Source organism: Eumetopias jubatus, unplaced genomic scaffold (genome assembly GCF_037043125.1).
Source record: "Eumetopias jubatus isolate StellerSeaLion01/CBP00866 unplaced genomic scaffold, mEumJub1_p1.0 scaffold_12, whole genome shotgun sequence".
NCBI classification, from domain to species: domain Eukaryota; kingdom Metazoa; phylum Chordata; class Mammalia; order Carnivora; family Otariidae; genus Eumetopias; species Eumetopias jubatus.
The window spans coordinates 79,098,688-79,119,140 of record NW_028274818.1 but is presented as its reverse complement, the minus strand read 5'-3'; the positions used below and the strand labels follow the sequence as shown (position 1 = coordinate 79,119,140).

At 50.2% G+C, this 20,453-nt stretch overlaps 1 protein-coding gene across 1 annotated transcript in view; it reads right to left on the bottom strand.

The window, feature by feature from the left end:
* SNX29 (sorting nexin 29) overlaps positions 1-20,453 on the bottom strand; it is a 507,012-nt gene that overhangs the window by 145,324 nt on the left and 341,235 nt on the right. The window contains exons 17-18 of the mRNA XM_028117489.2: positions 5,986-6,041; positions 1,375-1,456 (exon numbers count right to left, since the gene is read on the bottom strand). Coding sequence (XP_027973290.2) covers positions 1,375-1,456; positions 5,986-6,041 — 138 coding nt within the window. The remainder of the gene's footprint in view (positions 1-1,374; positions 1,457-5,985; positions 6,042-20,453) is intronic.

Genomic DNA, 20,453 nt, shown 5'->3' with positions numbered 1-20,453 from the left:
CATCTGTCCACGAGATATTAAGATGCTGATACCCATTCCTATAAAACACACACCTGCCACCAGGCCTGCCACCGAAGACCACACAGGGCGAGCATTTGGGAAGATGAGAAGTATGAAGACGCGAATACAGAGTGTGCACAGGGCACCGGCCGCTCCTCGAGCTGACAAGAGCTTTGCAAGGTACGTGGTAGGACTGTCTCTATCTTACAGATGAGGAAACAGAGACTCACTTAAGGTTACGAAATTGAAACCAGGGCTCCTATTTTCAAGTTCACTGTCCTTTTTTCACCACCCCAGGCTCTAGGAAAACATCTTATTACCCGAGAAGACGTCTTCAACGGTCAATTCTCTACTGAAAAAAAAAAAAAAAAAAGTTGGGGGGGGGGGGCAGCAAAACTCAAGGCTTTTCACAGAGCTGACAGGGAGTAAGAACAAAACCTAATGAAAGTTGTTGTGATACAAGATGACAGACCCAGGAGGCAGCTAAGAGTCAGACTTGAAAACAAAGCAGTCCAGGACAGGTGAACATCAACAGCTGGAGATCAGGATCCAAGATAAACAAAACAAAGAAAAATGACGACAAAAAAGATGGTAAGAAGGCAAGGCTGAAAGAGGCATTGGAAAATCAGAGAAAAGATGGCAAATTGGGGTCCCGGGTCCCCAAAGCAGACAAAGACCCCACGGTCCTTAACACTCAAACCCCAGCCAGGGAGTGACCCTTCCCAGGGAGGAAGAAGAGACACATGCAGTGTTGGCTTTGTCAAGTAACTGCTGCCCATTCTTTTGAGGAGAGGAGTCTGGTTTTCGTTCGCAGAACTGCTCTCCCCTCTCTCCGGCACACTCCCGGGCCAGCAGTGGTCACGCCCGAGCCTGGCCAATCACAGAAGTGCATCACCCAGCCTGGAGGGTCAGAAATGGGTTCCTGATCCAAGACAGGCCTGGGAGAAACGCTGAAATCTCCCAGACAGGCTGAGTGCCATCCATCAAGCTGCAGAGAGCACCAGCCCGAACAGGACACCTGAGCAGGGGATCCAGGCAGCAGATCTGTGGCCACAGGTTCAACCACGCCCAAGGCCGCACCAACACCTGGACTTCATGGCTGCGACACAAGCCGACAGACTCCATCTCGGCTCCAGCAGTCCGCGCTGAGATCTGCAGTGGCCACACCATGAGGTCTGACCGGCATGAAGAAGCTCCACCCCAGTCCCTCCTGTGTGAATGAGGGAAGGACTCCCTCAGGGAGGTGGGGCAGCCAGAAGGCCGTGGTCTCCTAAGTACAGTGTTCCATCAACAAGAGACAGACAGACCACAGCGCCACGAAGAGCCGTCTGCTCCACCCGAGTGCGGACATCCAACTGAAAATCAGGGGCTCACCTGATACACGTGAAAGGCATTGGCCGCTTTGCCCCGGAGAAACACCGACGGGATCCAGACGTTGATCAGTGCCCGGTTTGATCTGACCAAAAAGAAAGATCAAAATTAGTCATTTTAATTTACCAAGAAAAAGAGAGGAAATCATCTTCTCTAAGAGGCATTACACACAAGCAATCGGTGACAACATCTGTCGCACACAGGAGTAAGCCCCGGGGCCAGTGCGAGCCTGCTCACCTAAGCCCCCAGCATTATTCTGAAGGGACCTACCTTAATCCATGTGTGTTTGTTCTTTATATACACAGTTTGTACTTTGGAATGAGAAAGGGCTGCACTTCCATTCTTACAAATGAGTCACCGTGACTCAGAATTTATCTAAACCTGTTTCCTCATCTGAAAAAGGGGTTGATAATTGGAGGCCCCCAGGCAGCTACGGAGGCTCACGTGCACTGATGACCACGGGGTACCTGGAGCACCCAGAGGAGTCATGCCGCCTCCTTGTTGTGCTCGCTCTAGACCCTGGCACCCATTTTAAGATCAGATTCCACAAAAAGGCTCAGGAGGCCAACGTCCATGGCTAGGCAAGCAACAGCTATTTGGGGTGGGAAAGGGGAAACCAGGAAGGCAGGCACAAACACCCCTCTTTGTAACTTTCAAAACCCTGTGTTTGGCTTCAATAAACCAAGATTTAAATTCAAGTGCAAATCATTTACTGAGTACCTACAACATAGGCCTGCGTGCTTTTACGTATAGTACTGCAGTTAATGCTCACAGGATATTTAAGGGGTCTTCAAGGGTCCCTTTGGTTCTCTGAGTTCTGTGAGTTTTGTCTTATGTGGTGACTTTCACCTAACTGTGAATCTCTGGGTCCACATACCCACCACCACCAATCTTCCACCGGGCTGAATCCAAGGCATGCGGACAGACGGGCTGACTGTTGCTAATGCCTGAAGATCAATCCTGACGGTTACCAAAACGGTACTGCACAATTCTGGAAGGGCTGGGAGGTTCCAGTCCTGGCCTCTACTTAGAGTCGTCCCAGGGCTAAATGCTTTCTCCTGAACTTCCCTCCTCTCTCAAGAGCAGCTCATAGCCATGTGCCAGCCTCCTGTGCTCAGAACACAATTTGAGACAATGGTGGAAGATCCCATGACTCAGTGGCCTCCCAATCTCTACAGTGGAGAGCAGTTTAGTTTCACAAAGAAATGGTTCTCTCCTGAAGCAGCATTTCTTCTAAGCTCTGAGATGAGGTGCTGGCCTCCTTCATGGGGCAAAATAATTCATCGCTTCCTCAGAGCTCCAAGTAAAAACTGTAATTCTGAGCCATCAAGTTGGTTTGTACATCTAATGGCATTCCTCCTGTAAAGGTCTCCCATTGCACGAGGGCCTAAGTGCTCCCCTTTCATTTCTGTCAAGGGGGTGGGTGCAGTGTAGAAATGTACCGAACAATCTGCTTTTCATTAACCTTCCTGATTGGTAAGGGCCAGACACCCCCAGCTGGCTTAGGCATTTCTCCCTTTCAGAGCATTTCCCATACAGTGTTAGAATTGTTTACATGACTGGGGCGCCTGGGTGGCACAGTTTGTTAAGCGTCCGACTCTTGGTTTCAGCTCAGGTCATGACCTCAGGGTTGTGGGATCAAGCCCTGCATCAGGCCCCAGACTCAGTGCAGTCTGCTTGAGATTCTCTCCCTCTCCCTCTGCCTCACCTATTTGTGTTCTCTCTTTCTCTAAAATAAATAATCTTAAAAAAAAAAAATGAGGGGCAAAGCAAGGAATCGGCTTCTCCCTCTCCCTCTGACCCTCCCCTCTGCTCCTGTTCTCGTACTCTTTCCCTCTCTCAAATCAATATATTTTAAAAATCTTAAAGAAAAAGAAAAAAAAAGAATTGCTGGAGCACCTGGGTGGCTCAATCAGTTAAGCATCTGCCTTCAGCTCACGTCATGATCTCAGGGTCCTGGGATCGAGTCCCGCATTGGGCTCCCTACTCAGCGGGGAGTCTGTTTCTCCCTCTGCCCCTGCTCATGCACTCTCTCTCCCTCTCCCAAATAAAATCTTAAGGGAATTATTTACATGACCATCTCTCTCCCAGATATTAATTCATTTGTTCACTCTTTTGTTTCTTCATGCCCAAAGCAAGCACTTACCGAGAGCCTACTACATGTCAGTCACTACTCTAGATCCCAGAGACAGAGCAAGGAAGCAAGCCGACACAGTCCCCGCCCTCAGGGAGTGGGAGAGAGACAACTCCCTTAACGATTATTCCACTAAGCCCCAAGAAGATGCTTTGTGTAATTTCCATGTTTTTAAGTTTACAGAGATTTGTATTGTGGCCTAACGTATGGTCTAGCCTAGAGAATGCTCCAGCATACTTAAGAAGAAAGTGTACTCTGCTGAGGGATCTACGGATGCCTGTCAGCTCTAACTGGTTTACAGATTGTTCGAGTCCTCTGTTTCCTCACTGGTCTTCTCTCTAGTTGTTCTACCCAACGTGGCAAGTGGGGTATTGAAGTTTCCAACTATTACTTGCAGAGCTACCTATTTCTTCCTTCATTTCTGTCAGTTTTCACATGCTAAGTTTTGGGGCTCGGTTGTTAGGTACATAGATATTTCCAATTGCTAAAAGACATTATTTAGTTACCAGTGTTGTTGGTGCCACCAAGGAATATTGGATCTCAGGACAGTGAAAGGCACTGGAGAGGGTGGGGGCGGGGGTGCAGGGCTGAGGCATCACAGAGGCTAAGGAAACGGTCTTTGGGAGGAGCTCTGGGGAGTACTAGGAGTGAGCCAAGTTGGGGAGGGTAGGCTGAGGCTGGAAAGGTGCTTCAGGCAGGGAGATTAACATCTGTGAAGGGCAGAGCCCAGAGGAAGACTGCCTAGGTTTGAGCCCTGCCTTCAGTGTGTTCTCTGGAGGACGGTACCCCTGTCACGGGGTTGTCAAAGGGACTCAGCGGGTGAGAACAATGCCTGGCACAGAGGAAACAGTCTGGAAGTAATGACCCCGAGCAGGGAAGACCAGGTGAGTTAGAGGAGTCACGGTGGCCAGGGGGGCTGTGTGCAGGGAGAACACCGGGGAGGGCTGAGGATGAAACCAGAGGTCAGCAAGGAAGGGCCTTCTGTGCAAACTACATGAGGGATTTGCGCCTCCATCTTGAGAGAGGAAAATGGTACTTCCCTCCAGCTTTAGTGGAGATGCACAAACCCAAAGGAGGGGGCTGCAAATCTCTGGGACAGAGATGATGGAGCCAGACCAGGCAGTGGCTGCTTGAGGGCAGGGGCTAAGGCTTATTCATGCCCTCCATCAAGGACCTGGCATGACCACCCCCACCCCAGGAAGTGCCTGATTGCTTTCTGCTGTAATGGTGAGCCTTCTGCCTCACAACGGTCTCTGAAACCTCTCCTCTACAGCGCTCACCTCTCTGCCCAGCTTGTCCTAACCCTTGCTCCCCACCAGGCCGCCACCCCATAACCCTCTTCACACTGTACCCCCACTCCCCCCATAGGCCCACAGGGGGCAAGCTCACCTCCGATATCCAACCCTCATGGCTTCGCCTCACATTGACCCCCTCACCCTACACCAGCCTAACAGCCACCCCAAGCACTGAGCGGCCTCCTGAACCCTCTGCATTTTTCATCACCTCCCTGTCATTGCCACCCCTGCCCTGTGAGGTTGGCAGCATGACCTTCACCATATGAATGAGGAACTCGGGCCCAGCAAGGTCTAGAGGCCTGCCCAAGGTCATAGCAGTGTGCATCCTGTAGCTGGGACAGCAGGGAGGGTCAGCCTGGCTCTGATAAATGCTCTTTCTGATGCCCTCACCCTAGCCCTCCAGAGGCGGGCTTTGCCCAGATGACACTTGCTGTCAGGGAGGCTGGGCCACCTTCTGTTCGGGACAACTGAATGAGAGCAGAGGGAGGCCCTGCGGGGCCCTAACCTGGGACCCACTCCACTGTCTTTACCAACCCAAGGGGATTACCTGTCCAAACCCCAAGGCAACCTGATCTGAAATAGTCTGAAGACCAACTAAGTGCTTCAGGAGTTTACTGTCAGAGGCACCAGACAGAATCACATCCAGTAACCAATCAGACCCATGCCCTGAACCACTATGGTTTCCGGTAACTTCAGGGTTTATAAACTCATATTCCTCCAGGAGACACTCAGCTAATGAAATGAGAGCAGCAGGCCAGAGTCAGGCACTGGGGGTGGGGGTGGGGGGAACACGGACACAGACGACCGTGATCAGCAGAAGAGCACCAGCCATGTGTGAGGGACGCAGCCGTGACTCAGCTCCCTCTGTGGCCTGGTAGGGATCGGAGCCTTTTTTTTTTTTAATTTTTAAAATGAAACTTACTTTCTTATGTGATAGCTTCCAAATCCTAAATGTCGGCCAAAAAGAATTAATTGTTTTCCAATACCCAGGAACAGAAATTAAACACATTTGAAGGCCAGACTCGGGCTGCAGGCGAACAACTTCTCACCTCCAAGATAACCAAATCGGCCTGCGCAGATTTCAACAGGGATTTTAGTTTCCCCCTGTGGTCTTCTGGGGACACAAGCCCAACAACAGAGTCCTATTTCTAAAGGGCCCCTCATGAGCAGATGTCGTGGACTTACATTTCAAAATCCGACAAACTCTGGTCTTCGGATGTTTGACTCAAATCTCCAGGCACCTGCCATCGGGAGAGGGGGAGGGAGAGAGAAAAGCATCTTGGTTACCATGGTTTGCACAATCACCTAAGAATTCTGCCTCTCAAAGATCCCTGAACATTTCCTGTTCAGAATGAGGTGAAAAAGCAGTTACTGGGAAACAGTAAGAGATTTTGTGGAAGGATGGCTTAGAGACGGTGTTATGGTAATAAAAATATGCCACCATGAGGGATCTCAATTATCTTCACGGAGAACGGGCTGTTAATCCTATTGAGATAATAGCAGGCCTGTAAAATCATGTAATTTTGGAGCTATAAAGGCCTAATTAGGATGTGAGATGCGAGATATCAAATGAGCAGTGGAAAAAATACCCACTGTCACCATGATGAACATCACACACACAGACACACCTAGTACGTAAACACAAAAGGCCAACGTCTGCCCCCACATGGCTCTATCCTTCCCGCCTCGTGATGCATGAGCAATTTAAGGCAGAACACAGCTGCTGCCGCTGACTCAGAAGGGCCCCGCGAGAACGCGATTGGGTAACAGAAACTGCACTGCCCTGCAGGATGGCCGGTTCTATGTAAGGCAGCTCGCAAAATGGTCAGCACTAGCAACTGCCCCAGGAACGGTGTGACGCTACGTCCAGGGAAGGAGCTTCTGATCGAATGGAAGGATGCCGATGGAAACAGGGCAGACCAAGGGCAACAGGGGAGGGTGTGGGCTTGTGAGGGCAAGAGCATTTATCATGTTCATTAATTTCCCTAACAAGCCCCCCAACACACACACACACACACACACACACACACACTTCACAGATGAGGAAACAGGCTCAGGGAGGCTGAGACCTTGCCCAAGGCCACACATGCAGGAACTGGATCTGAATTCAGGTCTGTCCAACTTCAAAGCAACTCTGCTGCTATAAACCTGCAGCAAACACAGGGAAAACCAGCTACAAGGTGGAAGAAGCTACGACTTGAACCCTTTCCAGGGGGCTGGAGACACAGAAGGTAACTCCCTCTGCGGCAGGAGAAGGCCATGGTTCTGGAGGCTCGGCTCTGGGGGCACACAGGTCAGGGTCAAGCCCCGCTCCACGGGTTCCCGGCCCTGTGGCCAGGAGCCAGTCACTGGGCTGCTCTGTGCCACACTGTCCTCACGTGTAGAACAGGTAGGACAGTCCCACACCTCAGAGGGTCGTCCCGAACACAAAACCTGCTGCCTGTAGGGTATGCACAAGAGGGCCTGGCAGGTGGGAAGTTCCCAGGAACTGTGCACTGTACGAATAATGTGGTAATTATCGAGAGAGGCAGGGTGTTCTGTTATCCTTGATACCAACACAGAATCTGTCCCACCAGCCCAAGGGCTATCTCTCACCCCACATATGACAGCCCGGACGGAGAACCACCCCACCTGAGCCCTGACAAGGTGTGTGGAGCTAAGCAGTTACAATGGGCTCCGCAAGCAGTTTTTGCTAGGAAGTTGCTATTGAGAGATTCCTTCAAACCCAATAGGGAGAAACCTGTCTACCGCCAACCTGAGAAAACCTCGGTTTCAAAATAACAGGGCACTCCCTGGGCTGGGGCTGAGTGTGGCCCTGCTGTGAGGGTGAGTGTCATTTTCCCGTGGACGGCTGGGAAGAGAGGCGGTATAATACACCAGGGAAGCCATGAGGCTGTGTCCCACAGTCCCTACAAACACCCACATCCTCTGGCCCAGACAGCTCACTCCCAGGATTTATCTACACGACGTAATCAAAGACACGGGCCAGAATTTACATCAAGGATCATTCCTCTTTCCATTGCTTAGACGAGTTAAAATATTTTTTTCAAACAATCTAAAGGTCCAACTATACAGAAGTGATTCGGGAAATTATGACATGTCCGTATGAGATGACCTGATTTCTTTTTTTAAAAAGCAGTTACACATGCACACTCATGAGAGTACAAGCATAGTAATAATTCTGGAGAAATATATAGGAAAACTAACAGTGGCCATCATTGATAATGCAGTAGGAGTGGGAATGGGGAAAAAGAAAGGCTGAATTTTCATTTGCTGTATTTCCATTAAGATTTAAAAAAATGTATCTTTTGAATCAACTGCTTTAGAAAAATATTTTAAATGTGCTTTTGAAGAACAAGATAGCTTTCCATGTGCTGTAATGAAAAGATCTCCAGGACAGATCAAGTGAGAGCCGAAGCAGGGTGCACCTGGGGAGCAAAAGTGGAGAGTTAAGACTATCAAGTTGTATTTGGTGTTGCATCAAAAAGCATCAGCAGTGAACTTGAAGACACCTAGAAAAGGGGCACCCTGTGGGCACCAGGAGGTGGGAGTGGGGGCCTGTGCAGCTGGTGCACAGACTAGAGAGGAGGCTTTTTATTAAGCACTCCTTTACATCGTTGGAGCTTTGAAATAATGTACTGCCAATTAAACATTTAAATAAAAATTTATTATCCTGGGGCGCCTGGGTGGCTCAGTTTTTAAGCGTCTGCCTTCAGCTCAGGCCGTGATCCCGGGGTCGTGGGATCCCGCATCGGGCGCCCTGCTCCGCGGGAAGCCTGCTTCTCCCTCTCCCACTCCCCCTGCTTGTGTTCCCTCTCTCACTGTGTCTCTCTCTGTCAAATAAATAAGTAAAATCTTTTAAAAAAATAACCTTATTATCCCACCAAAAGAGTGCTTCTAATACATTTTTCATGGCACAGAAAACAGCTCCTGGCACCTGTGGGAGCTGAAATGCCCAGTCTGGGTAACAACGTGACTTAGGACGTCCACGTACCAGTAAGGTCAGAACGAAGCAGGTCAGAAAGATGACCCTGGCGGAGCTTGGGGAGATCTGCAGATGGATCTGCAGTATGTATTTGAACTTTCCTGTACTGTCTCCAATGAAGGTGCATTACCCATGTAACCATAAACAGACACATATTACATATTAAGAGTCACTCGTATTACTGTGTGAAGTAAATAAGACTCTTTCCAATCCACCCCGCCACAAAAATGCATTTGGCTAAAATGCAGAAAGCCAGAAAATATAGACTTTGCCTTCCATCGCTCTTCTCTTACGCACGTGAGATGGAAAAGGACAAGAGGAGGTCCGGAAGGCACGTCACCGTGCAGACACCACTCTCCCCTTGGCGCTTCCGCACGGAGCCCTGCGGACACGGCCAGGACTCCAGCGCCTTCTCCAGCAGCTATGGGGCGGCTCTTGGCCTCTCTTCTCTGAGCCTCCCCCTCCACACCTGGGTCTGGGGAAGGCTGTTCTGGCATGATGGGATAAACAGGTAAGCAGACTGGAGGAGGGGCTCCCAGGCTATGAAGACACCTGCCACACCATTACGTGCGTCACGCCACTGCCTTTAAATCAACCTCATTTCAGACTGGAAGTGCACAGAGCTTGGACCCAGGGAACCGGGTGAGGGAACAGGGAAAGGTTCTGACTGGGTTGAGCCCACCAAGCTGAAGGAAAAAGGTGACCAGAAGGACTCAAGTAAAAGAGAAGGTGAGGGCTTTACAGACAGACATCACTTTATAATGCTAAGAATAAAAAAGCTTCTTCTAAAACAATCAATTCTCAGAAGGCATTTTCTTCACAGATAAGTGAACTCTCAGGGGTGCTGATTTTTAGGGAGCATTTTGGACAATGGATCTATGTAGCTGGGAGGTGTTAAACCCTTCCGAATTAGGAACTTTTCTTCTCATTATGTGGCCTTATTGGTATCAGCAAGCCGGGAGACATTTACATGTGTCCGTGAGTTCCAGACTCCGCTGGAAAAGGATCTGTCAGCTTTCTGACCTCTGTGGAATGTATCCTGCAAATCAGGCCAAGCTCGACAGCACCTGCATGCTGATCACTGACACCCAAACTTACACAATTTTAACGTTTTGTCTTTTCATGCTGTCTATCCAGACTGGTACCAGATACCATCTGGGGTTTACAGTCCTCATGCAGAAAGCTCATTTTACTGCACACCCTGGCAATGAAAAAAGTGTGGGGCAGGGAGTATTTTGTAAGAAAAATCAACCTTCTGTTGCCACTGGCCACAAACATCCCTTGTAACACCCCCTGAAGCTACAGGCAATCCTGGAGGATGGATCTCTGAGATACAGCCTGTTTGGTTCACCCTCAACAGGGCACATAAAAAAGCGATCAGCAGCATGGATGCCCTCATTCCCTTCTCCCTGGCCCTGCAGACAATGCAGGTCCCCATGCGGCCTGTGGTCTGGGGACTCACGCAGCAATAGGCGGGGGCAGGAAAGGCAGAGCCTGTTACTGGAGAAACATAGCAGCCATGATTCCCGGATCCTCCTAGACAAACAGCCCAGGTGCTACAGACATATGGATTGGGAGGGACAGGTGAGACTCACAGAGAATCCGCTTCCGGGGTGTATCAGCAAAGAAGCTTCCCCCACCTCTCCTGACTCAGGATTTCCTGGGTTTTTTTTGGGGGGGGGGCGCTGGGGAGCTGGGACAGGCTGGTTTCCTGGGTTTTGCAGGGGTTGCTGGGGAGCAGGGATGGGCCAGCTAACCGCAGCCCCTCACATTCAGAATTCAGATACTGGTTCACCCTGGTGCTCTGACTGGGAATTCTTCAAGCCTAGGATAAGGGCTCAGATAACAGAGATTCTGCCAAAAAGAATAACACATGTGCTGAGTAAATGCTAATTTAATACGAAGGGAAGGAGGGAAGAAGAGAGGAGAGAACTAATCAGCCAACTGCCAGAGCCACAGGAAAAACTCTACCTCCTTCTACTTCCAGAATCAGGATCCACGCAGGGGCAGCAAAGGGGGACATAGCACACTCCCCTTGCTCGCAGCTGCCCTCACTTCCAGTCCTGGGTGGGCTGCAAACATAGACACACCACCACCAGGCATCGTCAAAGGCTTCCTGCTTTACGAAACGCTTTCCCATCACAACTCTTCCCACATCCTCCTCCTCCTCACAGCCCTGTGGGCAGAGGCATCACCCCCATTTCCCAGGCAAGGATAAGAGGATTCGGTGTGGATAAACAGAAGAATCAGAGACACCATGAGGCCAGCACCAACCGCCAGAAGAATGAGTGCGCCATCTTGGATGTCCAGCTCAGTGGAGCCCCAGATGACTGCAGCCCCAGCCAACGGAGCAAAACCACTAAGCACCGTCAACCCCTAGAATCATGAACTGTAAGAAAAGGGTTGTGTTTTGAAGTCATCAGGTTTTGGTGTGGTTTGACATATAGCAAGAGGTATCCCAAAAAGTAACTTTCTCAGGGTCATTCAGCTAGTAAGTGACAGAGGTGGGAGTCAAATGCAGGTGGGTCTGGCTCCAGAGTCTACACTTTTTATCACCAAGCTATGCTGCCTCCCACTATAAAGTCCCCAGTCTTTGCATTTTGCTTCTGTATAAGGGGAGGCCTAGAAGAAGAAGTAACCCAGATCCACAATGAAGAGGCTCTGCTGGTATAGAGACCTCTGATGGAGTCAGGAAGGTCTGTAAAGACTCAACCGCTCATGAGTAGATGTGCACAGGTATGCACATGGGTCTAAAACCCTAAGCCTTTCTTACAGCCTGTCTTCTTTGATGCCACACCAGACCTAGAGGAACAAGGCATAGGGCTCACCCAGTCCAAGGTGGCTGGCTTTCACCCCAGGAAATCCCAGGTCCTTTCCCATCTTTGGATACACATGTCAGCCCAAAGACTCCAAGCAGAACACATCAAGTCCCAATGGACTAGCAGAAAATTGGGCATCCTGACGGTTAGAGAAGCCTCCTACTGCCTGTTAGAGAAGTCACCCGGCTTCAACAAACCCTGGTTTCTTCCTCCCTTACTTGTCTCTGACAACCTGTCTCTGAGTGCCCTATTAGAAAGAATCCACAAAGACGAGGAGACCCCCGCCCAACATGTTCAATACCTACTATGTGCCAGTATATTCACACCTTTAATCCTCAAATAACATTTGAAGCAAGAATTATGTCAAGTCATGTTCCCCTACTCTCTTCCCCAAACCTGTTTGTACAGCTGGCCCTTTTCTTACCCTTTAAGACTCAGCTAAAATACACATTCCTAGGAGTGCCCTGACCGCCAAAACTAAGTGGCCCTCCAGTGCCACATCTCTAGATCATGCCACGTGGCTGGCCACGGCGGCATTCCGGCTTGTCTGTGCACCGGCCCCTCCCTGGGATCAGGAGGTCACGTGCCCTGTGACACTCGGCAGCCTGGCCCAGCACCGGGCCCAGCACGGACACTGAATTAGTATTTGTGACAGAAGAAATGGATGATAATATAAGCTGTATTTCCACACTGAAATGTCAATCTATTCTGAAACTGCTTTGTAGCCAATTCGCAATCTTCACCCATGATAAGGATAACTTGGTCTGGAGATAAGAAAAATCAAAGGAAGAGAATTGTATTCTCTCTCTTCTAATCACACGGCTTTCAGATTTACCGCTCAGAAGAAAAGGCAAAAGGCAGATATTATGAAGCAGCCAATCTTTGTCCCAATCACGAAATGACACCCATGATTTATGTTTTCCAGAGTCACTTTCTCCCTCATCGAACTTTTCAAATAGCCTTCCCTTAAGCAATTAACCCTCACTTTGCACTGCCAAAAACAACCACTATTTCCCGGCCTCCCCCCCCCAACACCCCTACTTTCTAATTTTTTAAAATAAGGAACAAAACGTGCAATGGCATGGCTGTCTTCCAGCATGGCTGGCCAAGGCCCTGGCCTGCGCCCTGAGCATGAGGTCAGCCTGGGCTTTCTGGGCCCGCAGGAGGCAGCCAGCCTGGGTCTGGACCACTTTCAGGCTTCTGGGTTTGTCTGTTCATTTGTTGTTTTGTTCTACGAACAATGAGAGGCATTCATGCGGTTTAAAAAAATCAGCTGAGGTCAAAGACTCTCCGTGGTGAGTAAAGCATTGGCAACGAAGAGCTTTCAGGAGTTTTTTAGGCTATCATCTGGGAAGCCCTGGAAACTTGAACCAGTGCAGACTAGGACACTTCCGTGAATTAGGTTTTGATGGGTCAGTTTCTCCAAAAAGACGATGAGGGTCTCAAGGACAGTATTTCCAGAGCCCACGATGGTATCAGGCAAACACTAGTTGCTCAGTGAATGTTCCCATTGGATGGAGAGATGAACAGATAGAGAAATGGATACATGGAGCAAAGGAACTTCAGGGAAGGGGCACGAGGAAAGTATTCAGTCGACTAAGAATGAACATCACGTTTCTCTGCAAGTAATGAAGATGCACGGACAACAGACGTGCACCCAGCTCTACTGGGACATACACCCATTACCAGTGACGGCAGTAAGAGCCAGAAAACCAGCAATGAAATGGCTCCATAAAATGGTACCATCAGAGCCCGACTGCACAAGGACTAGAACAGCACAGACGTCCTCTGCTAACAAGAAACGACCTCCAGCATATGATGTCAGGTGACAAGAGCAAGACCCAAAACAACAGGTCAGGTAAAGTACTAGTTTCATCAAGAAGCTGGAAGATAGACACGCATCTGCATTAACCATTTCCAGAAAGACACACAAGAAACGGCCAACCATAGATGCCTTTATGGGAAGGGCTCTGAAAAGCAAGGGCGTGAGGAACATAGAGTTTTTTTTTTTTTTTACTGTACAACTTTATACCTTATCAAGTTTTACTACATTCAAGAGTAGTCACCCTTTCGAAAAATAAATGTAACAACCTTGAAATTTTAAACTAAGGGGAAAACTTATTATGTCTATATTGGGGGGGGGAAGTAAGATAGTGACTAACTCTAAGGTAGGTGGTGGGGACCGAATGGGAAAGGGTATCAGGGAACATTCTGGGGTGACGGCAAAGTTCTGGGTCTTATGCTACACAGGTGCAGGCATTGGTCAGAACTCAGTGAGCATGCAATGAAGATGGGCTAACACCTGCAATTTGCTTTGAAATGCATTTTAAAAAAAGATGAATTGATGGGATATAAAGGGAAGGAGAGAAAGCGATGGATGGAAGGATGCAAGATAAAGCAAGTGCAGTAAGCTATTAATGGCAGAATCTATGTGGTGGGTACACACGTGTTCCTGATAAAATTCTTTAACGCAGCTGTTTTAAAATTTTCAAGTAGAATGTTGGAAAAAATAAGTTTTGATCAACCAAATGATCAAATGAATGACCAAATTACCTTTCTAGTCTCTGCATAGGAAATGACATTATGTCCCTGTCTTATAAAGAGGCTATCACAGTATACAGCTTAAAAACGTAGGAGAGAAAGCATTATAGAAGTGTGTCAGACGGTTAATAGAACTGCTTTGTGTTTCTGGATTCTGAGATATTAGCGGTATTTATCAACTCTTGACAAATGAAAACATGTTGTGATTTCTTCATCAATAATTTTTTTTTTTTAAAGATTTTATTTATTTATTTGACAGAGAGAGAGAGACAGCGAGAGCAGGAACACAAGCAGGGGGAGTGGGAGAGGGAGAAGCAGGCTTCCTGCAGAGCAAGGAGCCCGATGTGGGACTCGATCCCAGGACCCTGAGATCACGACCTGAGGCGAAGGCAGACGCTTAACGACTGAGCCACCCAGGCGCCCTTCATCAATAATTTTTTAAGAAGGGCTGGGCTGGGACTTCGGTGAGCTGGGACTGAGTTCTGACTTCGCGGTGTCACCTCGAACAAGCCACTACCCTTCTGAGCCCACCTTCCTCCGGTACAATGGGGCAACAGAAGCTGCCCCGTGGGACAGCTGTGAGGAACCACTCAGGACCCCTCAGGACCACTCCACCAGCACCTGGTGGAGATCAAGAGCCTGCTACGCGGCAGTCACTCCCATCAATCCTGGGTGGAGTTCAAGGGTGCTGCAAGGACAGAAGGCTGGGGCCCGGCAGCCCTCCCTGACGAGTGAAGGGCCAACTGCTCCATTCCACAGATGCAAACACCTTCCAGCCATCCAGACACTGAGTCCACAAACCCGTACTAAGTTCCTCTTAAGGGCCAGACACCTTAGCACCAGGGAGGCAGCAGCGAACAGGAGAGATGAAGCCTGGGGCTCACGTACCATATAAGCCAGCTGGGCAGACCCGTCTTCAGACAACCTACCAACACCATTATGGTGTGCAAGTCCGCAGAGAGGAAAAAGGAGAGCTAAGGCGTCTGAGAGAGGGACAGGGCAAAGTGGCGTGGAGGGAGGCTGGCTGGAGAGGAGGCTGAAGCACCAAGGGGAAAACAGCAGGACTCTGGTCCGTGCTCAAACAGCGAGAAGCCCCCAAGAGGCAGTAAGCAAGGGAGAGCCTGGGCTAGCTGGCATTTTTGCTTAGTCTCTCTGGCTGGAGAGTAGTGCCTGGGAGGCAGGCAAGGGGGGAGAGCCAAGGAGACACACACACCCCATCTCGACGGTGCACACGAGGAGATTTGCCAACCTCTCTGCCCACCGCCTTTCCACCGACAGAGGTAAGTCTCACCTGTAAGAAAGTACAAATCAGCGACGGTCTCCTGTTTCTCTAGGCTTAACTTACTAAGATGTAAAGCAGTTCTCAAGAATCCTCAGCCAATCTCGAGGGAAAGATATAGGCCCGTCATCATGCGCTGGGAGCTCCAGCTAATCCAAGCTTACTCCTGCTGCAGACGAGGACCGTGAGGCCCGAGGAGGAAGGAAAGAGCCCCGTGAGGTCTTCGCCTCCTGGCTGCGGGCTCCGACCGCCTCATACCTTACACGGGGCTCTTACCCACTCCTGGCAGATTCCCAGGGTTTTAGTAGCCGTCCCCGGAGCTTTGTGGCCACAGCCCCCCCCCCGCCCCCCACACACTCGCCAGCAGGAACAGGATCTACTCTGATCCGATCCCCATTTCAAGTTTCCAAGAAAGAGCGCCTCTTAAACAAAGGGTTACACACGCTGGATTTGTTAAAAAAGAAAAAAGTTTAGCAAACACTGAACAAATGGCCTCATTCATTCTCATCTCACCCTTGACTCCCACTCAACAACCAGAGAAAAGGAGGCGCAGAGCAACCAGAAGATGCCAAAGCAAATATGGGGTTTGGGCAAACCCTACCATCCAGAGCCACTCTCGTGAGGACCGTGGTCTAAGTGGCGTGCACATGTAGAGTTTCCCAAAGTGCCTGCCAACACAACCGAAACGGCCACTTAGAACCTAGCCAGGGGCCACCAAGCAGCATTTAATAGCAGTAAAAGGCATTGTGGATGTTTAAACGACAGGTCTAAGCAGTTCGTTACTGCCAACAGGAGTAGATGGGGGTGCATCTGGGTTGACCTGCTGGAGACATCAGACTGCAAAACAAACAGAAGGTACCTGCCCTGTCTGTCACCTCCAGTACTGTCTCCTTGCCAAGAGGACACCCCCCATGAACATGCAACAGCAGGGGTGTCGCTGGGGAAACCCTCCACGCTGGCACTTCCACCCTGAACCCAGCACCTCCCCCTACTATAGGGTCAGGGGTCGGCAAACCACGGCCCATGGGCCAAATCCAGCTTGCTTTTGTGAATGAACTGTCACCGGAACACAGGGACGCTTGTGCATCATTCATCACCTGTGGCTGCTTTCACATTCCATCAACAAAGCTGAGGATGCAAGACAGTGCCAGTAGGGCCCACCTTCCTAAAACACGTACTATCTGTGCATTTACGGAGGAACTTGGCCAACTCCTGCTCCAACTGATAGCGGAGCAGCTACAGAAAAATTACTGGTGATTTCAGGGCAACATTCACTTCTTGGTGGGGAGGAAGAAATTTTTGGGTTCCACGGCCTCGTGAGATGATGTTCAGTGGCTGAAGAATAAAAGGAGGCCCCAGATCATGATGGAGAAGGGGTGATAAGAAATGGCATTTAAAGAGCCAGGCCTTTATTTATGTTTATCCATGAAATGCACAGCAACCTTTTAGTAGGAGCATGTGTCCCATATTCTGCGAGAGGCTAAGTGATGTGCTCGCGGACACAGCAAGAATTCAAAGCCAGGCCTGGCTGGATCCCAAACTGTGTTCTTTCTACTACACCTGCTGCCTCTCCACCAAGAAACGTGGGTCCCACAGCAAGATTCCAGGCTCCTCTCTGAAGGAGGGAGCCCGTAAAACCAAGCGCCTCTGGAAGGCCGCTTCTTAGAATGAGCAATGAAGACACTCTGGTCATTGGAGCATGGGTAGGCCTGGGCCTTCGGCTAACACCACGCAGGAACTATTTTTTTTTTTTTACCGGCTAACACCACGCAGGAACTATTTTTTTTTTTTTACCATTACAAATGCAACAATTACCTTCTCAGATGAGCAGGCGCTGCTCATTCTCAAAGCGAAATGGCTCTGGAATGTTTCCTCCCAGGATTCTCCTCAGGGGTTTAATTTCTACTGCTTACCAGTAAAAAAGCCACATCCTGGATGCTGCCTTAGGCACCCGGGGTGGATGGGGAGGGGGTTTGCTTCTCAAGAAGCTCTATACTGCTTAGTCTTGGCCACGGAGGTTCAAGAAGCTCTATACTGATTGTCTTGGCCGAGGAGGTCCCTGGGGAAAGACACAGGGTCTGCTGTCTTAAGGTCAGGCAGACCTGGGTCGTAGCACTTACTAACCATGAATCCTTACACCTCGGTTTTCCTCATCCACAAAATGGGGCCAGTGCTTGCAACCTCACCCTGTCTGCAAGCTGCCCAGCATACTGCCCACGCTGCTTAGTAAGCACTCAGGGACTGCCGCTCATCCCCCTCCCGCCTCCTGCTGCCTGCCCCCTCCCTGCACTGAGACAACAGGAAGGCAGCTGCAGGCGGCTCCCTTACTTTACAGTCGCCCCTTCAGCTTGTGTTTGATCAGGACCCATTTCCACTTGTGAGAATCCACCCTGTCTCCTCCTCTCTCCAGGAAATCTCGACCCCTGCTCACCAGCCACTGCAAACACAACACACTGGCCCCCGTGGGGAGGTCGGGATGCTCCAGCAGGCTCTCTCCCAGGTCCCTGCATCTTCTCGAGCCCCTCAGCCCTGCCATGAGAAGCGGCATGGCCTGGCTTCCCCTGTTGGGGCCAGGGCACTGAGGACCACACTTCTTCTCTATGCGTCAGAATGCAGACTCAGGCACTGCTCCCCTTTCTTTGACCTGTCCTCATTTCTGAAATGAAGGCTTTTTATTTTCTTTCTCATCCTTCATCTCTGTTATTTACAATGAGCTGGCATCTGCATTTGCCCCATGTTTGGGAATGATTTATCCCAGGCTACAAATGTACCGGTGCATTTTCCATTCCTTAGAGTTTCAAGGTTTCCATCGGTTTTAAAGCAGACCCCACTTCCTGAACGGCAGGGGTTTTTTAAGATTTATTTGAGAGAGAGAGAGAGAGAGAAAGCAGGGAGAGGGGTAGAAGGGGAGAGAAAATCCCAAGCAGACTCCCGGCTGAGCACAGAGCCTGACGTGGGGTTCCATCTCATGTCCTTGAGATCATGACCCAAGCCAAAACCAAGAGTCGGACACTTAACCAACTGTGCCCCCCAGGAGCCCCCTGAATGGCATTTTACCAAGAACCCCAACATCAGCACCAGCACCACAGCTGCTTGACCGGATGGCAATCTGGTGGCCGTGGGCTGAGGGGCTCAGTGCGGAGCAGAAGGAATGAATGGCGGGGACAGGAGAGCCAGCTGCCCCAGACGCACGGAGGAAGGAACGCCCCCCAGAGCCTCCGGAGGGAGCGAGGCCCCGTCGCTGCCCACACCTTGCTTGCAGGCTTCTGGCCTCCACGACGGTCAGAGAATAACGTGCGTTGTGTTGTTTTAAGTCACCAGACTTGTGGTCATCTGTTACACGTACTGACCTCCTGCTCCATGCCAGGCTCTGTGGGATGCATCTGACGTACAGATGGGGAAGCAGATTCCGAGAGGTGACCTGACCTGTGTAAGGGCACAGGGTTGTAAGGGGTAGAGCTGAGAGTGGAACCAGGTGGCGTAGGGTCCCGAGTCCACAGCAGGATAGGATGCCATCTCCAAAGAGCATGGCTTTGGGGTTAGACAGGTCCAAGCTTGCACTGCGACCCTGCTATCCCACCCAAGCCCTGGCCTCTCCACCCTCGCATTTCTCTGTGATAAAGCAGGCAGATACTACCTCCCTGCTAGGCTTACCACGGAGTAAGGGAAAGAAACTGCATACTGCTGTGTTGTATCCCAGCGCCACAGAGACAGTGCCCCGAAGTATCTCCTGAAGGACTAAGTGAGGGAGGGTCACGGTGGCAGTCCCTGGTGGGGACGGTCGTTTCAGAAGACGGGGTGTAGGGGCTGGCTGAAGACATGTTCTTCCACGAGGAACATGGTGACGATAGGGGCAAATCATTTCCTAAGTTCACTCACCTAACCTGCCCCACCGTGCTGTCAGCTCTTGGAAATGCCAGATGGGTGAGAGGATTGGGGGCGGGGAGTAAATAAATCCTACTGAAGAGTTTAGGCACCTGATAAGCCTTCGACACTTCAGGCTGCAGGACTCCAAGATTATGGCGCTGAAGAGCAGCAAGTGAGAAAGAATTCCTGAAGCTGAGCTCTCTGTCCTCTAATACCCAAACAGCACATTCCCGAACCTGCCTCCTGGACAACTTGCATTGTGATGTTCAACAGTGGAGACTAGCAAGAACTCCAGAACAGCACCTTCCAGAAGTCTCACTCATAAAAGTTAACTGCCCCCACCCCCGCCCCCAACAAACACCAGCGCCTCCCAGGACCAGCTACACAATGGCCTCATCAGCACTGGGCAGCGCCCACTTGCTTGTGTTCATGACTGAGGAAGCCAATCAGCAAAACCCTCAGTTAGAGCCCCAAACTGTCACCACAGAGATTGGACACAAGAAACAGCCCTGCCAGGGAGAAATCGGCCTGATTTTCAATCTGTCTCTTATCAATAGGCAGTAAATAATGAAGTTTGGCTAATAACAGACACCAGGCACAGAGCCATTTAAAATCCATTTTATGATCACATCTCCCAGCGTGGGATGTTTCCCCAACACTCTTTGATGGAACACTCACAACCACCCTGAGAAGTAAGGTGCCACCTCTGGAGGTCACCAAGGCCACCCACAAATAACTCTGCTCTTTCCAGATGCCTAGCAAGGCTGCACTCCCCCTCCCACCTGCAGTGAGATTGTCTGGGTGTGAAGATGGTGAGGAGATGGGGCAGAAGAAGCCCAGCCGACCCGTGAGGGACAGGTAATGTAAATGAGACATAATATTTTGTGTTTTCTGTATTGACATTTTGGAGCTCTTTGTCACTACAACATAACCCAGCATACTCTAGAATTCTACACCCCATTTTATGGATGGGAAAACTGAGGCTGACAGAGACAACACACCTTGTCCAAAACCATGCTGTTACAAAAGCAGGGAGGCGTGGAGAACACAGGAAATGTTGGCCATTATACCTCAGGCTCTGAGAAGCTGTGACTGCCCTACAAGCCGGCTAGCTTGGGGCTCTCCATGCCAGCCTTGCCCACATGGTCCTGGCTGGAAACCA